A 6,837-nucleotide genomic window follows, 5' to 3' on the forward strand; every position below is an offset into this window, starting at 1 on the left:
CTTGGTTGAAGCTCTTATTTGGTCTATAGCGATAATGTTGATAGTGATGGTACTAGATCAAAACGCACGCATAAAATGTTCGGTTCTTGTACCCTAATAGCCGACTTATAACTGTGCTCGTAATGCCACATTCACGCTACCCACAGGCCAATTGCAAACATTTGCGTTGTACTTTTGCAAGCACTATGCAGTGAGTGATTCTTGGCCGTGTATTTTCTTTCGTGGAAAATAAGAATGGAGTACCGAAAGGAACACATTATGTTCTATGGTAATAACGAAATCAAGTAGTATCAGTAATGCAAACGCCTTTATGAGGAAAGCTACGAGTCAACGCTATGTACATCTGGTACAAACGATTTCGTTAGGAAAGCGTAAAGAAAACAGTTCGTTCTGAACGGCCGGTCATAAGGACTACGTGGGAGAAGTAAAACATCTGATCTTGAAGGACCGCTGAAACCCTTTCAAGGAGCTCGCAGAAGAGTGAAACGTCTGACATGAGTCATGTCAAATCATTTTGAAAAGCCATTTCAAAGCCCGGAAGCTCACAGCAAGAATCAGGCTAAAAATACCCGACTTTTGAGCAAACTTGTTACCAATTGTATAGGAAAAAAACTTAGCTTGCTTTGCAAGGAACCAGATCTGCTTCAACGCGTTACAAGTAATCAATGCGTATGATGTGAAGATAAAAACAAAACCAAGCTTTTTTCCATTATTTTTTTCCATTATTGGAAAGTCGTGAATTACAGAGTTATATCGAGCTGTCCTACTGCCACTAAAAGATATTGACATGAAACAGTATTTTTTTCAGAAGTAGGGTCACCCCTAAGAAATCACCGTACAAATATAGATAAGATCATTTGAACCTATCGTTTGTTACAATGATTTAAAACTTTGAGAGTAGCTAGAAAAATGAATCACTAATTTTTTCCTATTTTTAGATGCTTAGAAGCTCATGTCGAATACTCTGGACAGAGTCCACTAAGGGAAGCCAACCTCCTGCGATAACTATGGAACATGAGTATATAATAAACATAGGAATTTATTCAAAAAATTATGTAGTAGACTTAGATAAGCAAATAAATGGTTACTTGAATAAATATGTGTTACCTTAATTAGTAAAATTAAAAAATGTATGTAGATATGCGCTCCACTAGATTTCGTGCTAGATTTTTGTGTGTACTACTATTTGTCTTGTGTACAAAACTTTTTTTCTAATTCGTTTGAAATATAATTCTCTTTTGTTACTGCTTTTCGAATTTAGCTGACTCTTTAACCGAAACTACAATCTTAACACAATTACCTAATTTCCTAAATGTTATACATTGTCTCTCATACCGTTAAAGCGTCCTGATATAACAGGAGCCTTAACGCGCCCCACATGGAGTTGTTTAAATGCGGATCACTACGTTTCGACTGAACCAATACTAAAGATGATTATGCTTAATTTTAGGGCAGTAAACAAAAGATAAATTAGTTTCAGATTTCTAAGATTGTTGATTGCTTTGCCCTGCTATACGTAAAACAACACTTACACATAGGATATCAGTAATACCCTGAGCATATTGCCAGTTTTGCAACAGTATAGTATAAACTATTGTACAGCTTAAGCATAGGACTTTCGCAAGAAGATAATTCTTAGTGGACACAATCATGGAAGATTTTTTAGACACTGATCTGTGTACATTGGAATGTTGTGCTTATTGAAACAAAACTTCAAAAAGTTTTGCCAGATTTTCTTCAGAGCTTCTTCACGCTCTATGAAAAGCTTCCTCATCAAAATATAATCGTAACCATTGCACATATGGCAAGTTGTCTGCTGAAATGTTGAGCTAAATAGAATGCCTAGGTATTGCGACAGGCTTGCTTGTTTTCATTAAAATCTAATGCAAACTAAACAAATTTCTATCTATTCGAGTCAGTCAAAAATCAAAGAAAAGGAAATATCTTTCGTAATAGAAGAGTTCATAAGTTAAAGATTTAACCTAGTAGCCTTTTCAAATGTATACAGCAAGTTTCTGGGCTAAATAAAAAGGCAAAATTGCTTACCGGAAAACTTCTACTCAGACGCTACGTCTTTTGCAGATAGAAACTGTATAGCTTGCAGATGCATTTGTAGACCACTCTTTAAACTATTATAAATTTGAAGGCGTTAGTCACGGGGGTCCAACACCTGTTGTCCCGTTAACTGATCGTATCGCAATTATATGGAATGATTGCGTATTTTAATTTTAATATAGCTTCGTCGCTGCAAACGATCGTCTCTAAAAACTATACATCCCGTTCATGTTTTTTTAAATACCATCGACAAAATTGATTTTCTGGTTCTGGATCATTTTTTTTACAGTGTTTTTTATTCCTGGCTGGTGAAGCTCGTAGACGTTCCTGGTCTTCCAGGACGCTGTGCATGAGCATCCCGATCAGTTCCATCCGTTTCAAATTTATCCTTTATCCGATTAACTGAAAATGGCGTAGCTGAATCTCCCTGGAGTTACCTACTATATTGTCTTTGTACTTCGCTGACATTTTCCTATTTCGAATGACATTTTAATGATTAATCGAATGAAAGTTAATCATGAGCTACTCATTATTATCAAGTAATGACACTCTGAAAATATCAAGGACTTATGGCCTTACTGAGTTAGCTCTCAGTAACATAACGGAGCTCATTCGTCATGGCCCCGGAACAGTGACGCTCTCATTGGCGTCTCTCACAATGCTTCCAAAACCTTTGATTCCTTGCGATATAGTAGGCTGTTAAGAATGCTTTCTCATTTTGACGTAAGTAATAATTACTGCCGATAGCTCTGATTTCATATAGGTAATAGAACTATATGGACGCAAATAGGAAATGTCCTTTCTGACCGAGTTACGACGTCAACAGATATTGCTTAACGCTCTATCTTAGGCCTCTTTTGTTTTATTCTACATAATAACGTTATTTTATTTTCCGTCAACGATAACTTCTTCTATTGCAGAGCAGTTTCGTTTTCAGAAGACACATCTTCTTTTATTTCAGACGAATAAAAACGCAAACGTTATTAAAGGAAATTAGAATTCATTGAAGAATTAATTACTGGAATTAATGTCAGCCTACAGAATGTTAGGAAACCATGTCCTTCGCTCCAGGTAACTCTGTACATATATAAAATTAAATTCGTTCCTTCCAGTCAGCTCAGTCAAATGTTCGCATTGATGGCGGTAATGATGTTTCAGCTAATTTTCTTTTGTTCTTTTTACAGTCGTGTGGTATTACGCTTTAGAAAAAAATAAACCGGACGAAGCTGGTTACTTAAATTACGTCTACGGCAAAAGTAGCAGTTGCATGTTTGTCCCGTCTTCACAACGCTTGTTTAACTATCTCCGTGTGCCTATTGTGCTTTTATTTAGCCTCTATTATGTTACTATATTGCAGCCGGCTGTGGGTCTCATCCGATAATTATTGAGAAGTTTCAAGACGTTAAAAATTATGCAGTTCGACTTATGCTCAGCCTGCGTTGATCAAGCTCAGCTCCGAAGGATTGCCTTTAGCGTAAAATTTTCAATATCCATAGTCTATATAGGTACATAGCAAAAACCGACGTCTTCGGGGATCGCCGAGAAAGCTACTGATTGGCATCATGATTGAGTGGATTTTCAACCTTGCATGTCGTCAAAACTTTAGACATAATAGTACGCGAGACTTATCCTTTAAGGAAGAATTTTGTTTGCCCAACATGGCTCAAGCAAGGCAGTTGCAAGAGCGTGTAACAACCTTGTATTATCAGCCAATTCTAACAATCTTCCTGAATTTAAAACAGAAGTTAAAAATGACATATGTTCAAAACAAACAAATGTATATGTTTTTAAATAAATTCTACTATGCACATATAATTGAACTTTTCGGCTTAATGCATGGTTAATGGTTGATAAAGAAAAAGAGTTAAATAGAATAACGTAGCCTCGCTTAGGGCTTTAACCTAGTGCTAATGTTTCACTATATACTTTTAAAATAGGTATTAAGTTGTATGACGGAGTTGTAAAAGCCTTTTTATCCTGGATCGCTTCAGTTAGACTCAAACAAAAATGCATCAAAAAAATTATTTTTGTTATGTTAATTTATTTATTGACGTATACAATTTCGTATACCTTTTACGCTTATCGCGGAATCAGTTATTTATTGCTGATTAAATAATATACTACTGATTATTAATTCAATTAATTTCGTCATGCATGTATACCTATTGTTATGCCAGAGGCAAATAAATTGAATAAAATAGCAGTCAATGCTACGTGTAACAAACATATAATTCAGTTGCCTACCTTTATCATAAAAATTTCACAAAAGAAGCTCCCGGGACAGCCAGATCCGCAAATTTTTGCTAAGGTAGCGGCGCCAGTAATTTCAGTCATTTGAAAAAGAACAGTTTACCTATAAATGTCACTTGTTTTGTTAAGTAATGTTTTGCATTAGAGTATCTATGGAACTATTCATTCCTCTAAACTCTTTATTAAATCACCATTCCTATAATACCGTTAGCTCCAACGAAGTGGGAGATGATTTCGAGATTACAATAAACTGATTGTTCTTTCTCAATTTCGTCTCAATGAAGTCTAGGAGCGTGGGTGGAAAACCTCCCTTAATCTCAATTTCACTTATACCTCTAAACTCATCTGAATTTAGCAGTTTATCCAAATCTTTTATCAGTTTTTTTTGAACGGCAGGTTCCTCGCGCTTTTCTGTGATGACCTTAGCTAACTGTTCATAATCGTCAACATCTTCCTCGTCATCTCCTTCCGACTCACCCTCAATGAGAGCTACATGCGCACGAATCTTATCATATGTGTGTTTGTACTGTTTATTTCCCACATCATAGCACCATAACCTTTGTGCGAAATATCTTGCGCTCTTATTATATCCCAGCGCGAAGTACGCACGAGCTAGTACATGAGTAGCATCAACATGCATGGGGTTGATTTCAAGTACGCGCCTACCGAAGGTAATGGCTTGTGGGTATTTACCAACCTTCAGGGCACATACGGATGCGAGCACAGATGCAGCAAAGATTACTTTTTTACGTTCCTGATCCTGTTTGTCCATGCTGATTTTCATACGGTCTAGCATACTGATAACCTTGCATAAGGAATGCAAAGCGCTTTTTTCCTTCCCGTCCGTGAAATCTTTTTCTGCCTGAACTAACATTTCATTTATTTGTGGCATTGCTGAAAATCGGAGTTTGCCACAACGATCGACGCAAAACTGGAGTTCATTAACTTCCCACCTTATAAGATGAACCTCATAAAATAGCGCAGCATTAGGCGGGATTGCTTTGGATGGGTCATCACTAAAAACCAAAGTGCTACTCCCATAAGCCAGAAGAGGGTCGATCCAGATCTTTGCTTTTTCACCAGAACACATCGTTAATACAGCTTTTTGTAATCCTATAGGTAGGATATTTGACACTAATTTAACCAAAGGCTCGGTGACGCTATGTCGGTAAAGTAGCTGACCAGCGCTGATACTTTGATGGAAGCCATGTGAATCATGAGTAAGATACATCGAAAGAGCCAATCGTACTTCAGCTTCTTTTGGGACTACTTGTCCTGCTCCAGGATCTATGACACATTTTTGGACATACCCGCGAAAGATGTCTTTCCACACCGGTTGCACGTTGCTTTCCATCGTGCGTTCCATCCCTGCATGGGTGAAACACACAGCACAACGATTCAGCAATTGATTATTTTTGCCTAAGTAGCTAACATTTTATCTACCCATCTGGACGTACAATGTTTTCATATTTAACAAATGTTTCGGATCTACGAATGAACTATGTAAAAGACCTGTTGTCAATGCTAGTTTGCTAGTTGAGGAACGTTTTTTTTGTAAGTGCTCTTTTTTTTAAGTTTTTTGTAAGTAATTATCCCATACAAATATAAACTTACATAGATTCTGAATAACCTCTAGCGTAACTTGCCTGCCATATAGGAACATTAACTCGTTTAGCTACTTTTGGTGAACAACGAATTTGTTTATTTTACTCAGAGACAATCAAGAATAACCCCGAAAACGAAGTTAGTCTAAAGTACGTACTAGTTGTCCGTGTTCTCACGTTTACAAATGCTATAAATAAGGCTCAGAAAGTAGGCAACGTTGATGTGAATATCAGAATATGCACGAGATACTCAGTTTCCTACCCTAAGCACACAAACAATAAGAAGTATGTTTAAACGATCGGACAGCTAACAGGTCAATAGCTGAGTATTCAATGTAGTTGAGTTCGGATCACCACAACATCAGCTGCCACGAAACAGACGACAATGAAGAGAGAAAGAGAGCTTACGCATGGCAACATTGATCTCTGCCTATGATAGCTCGGCGACTATCCAGGAGAGCTGAAGTCGAATGAACACAATATCATTCGCACCGGGGAACACGACAACGAAGAGGGAGAGAACGTTAACCAATGGCAACAGTGATCTCTGCCTACTACAGCTCGCAGGCAGCCGGCCAACCCCCAGTTATACAGATCACTCACGCGGCCGTAAAGAAAACAGCTAAAGATTACCAAGATATTGTCTATTAATTAGTGATAAATAGATATGATGTGAGCGACAATTCAGTTTCATCCTACGCTTCAAGACGTACCAATATTAGAGTAAATCATTTTTAGATACATTGTCATTTAAGTAAACACGAAAAATCAAACAAAACTATATGTGTCAATTCACTGATAGCGTCTTCCAGTATTGCTAGTTGAACAATCACTTTTAGCTGGCTTAAAAGTAATACATGCGCGAAGTAACACGTTGGGTACATTTCGCGCGTATGCTAACCGTAGCTTGCTTATATCGAAGGTTGAG

The 6,837-nt window shown here is 37.3% G+C and overlaps 1 protein-coding gene across 3 annotated transcripts; it reads right to left on the minus strand.

Annotated features, from left to right (window-relative positions):
- Window positions 1-4,076: 4,076 nt before the first annotated feature.
- On the minus strand, window positions 4,077-6,394 carry LOC111261904 (uncharacterized). 3 transcript variants are annotated; one of them, XM_022835760.2, is made up of 2 exons: window positions 6,318-6,394; window positions 4,077-5,673 (listed from the first exon to the last, which is right to left on the minus strand). In XM_022835760.2, exons 1-2 carry the CDS (start codon window positions 6,319-6,321, stop codon window positions 4,502-4,504), a joined length of 1,176 nt encoding a protein of 391 aa, XP_022691495.1. In that variant the 5' UTR covers window positions 6,322-6,394; the 3' UTR covers window positions 4,077-4,501. The 3 variants fall into 3 exon arrangements, with proteins under 3 accessions (XP_022691495.1, XP_022691496.1, XP_086825011.1); XM_022835761.2 differs by lacking the exon at window positions 6,318-6,394 and adding an exon at window positions 6,068-6,297; XM_086968885.1 differs by lacking the exon at window positions 6,318-6,394 and adding an exon at window positions 5,920-6,024.
- Window positions 6,395-6,837: the final 443 nt, after the last annotated feature.

This window comes from Varroa jacobsoni, unplaced genomic scaffold (assembly GCF_002532875.2).
Source record: "Varroa jacobsoni isolate VJ856 unplaced genomic scaffold, vjacob_1.0 scaffold_612, whole genome shotgun sequence".
Classification (NCBI taxonomy): Eukaryota; Metazoa; Arthropoda; class Arachnida; order Mesostigmata; family Varroidae; genus Varroa; species Varroa jacobsoni.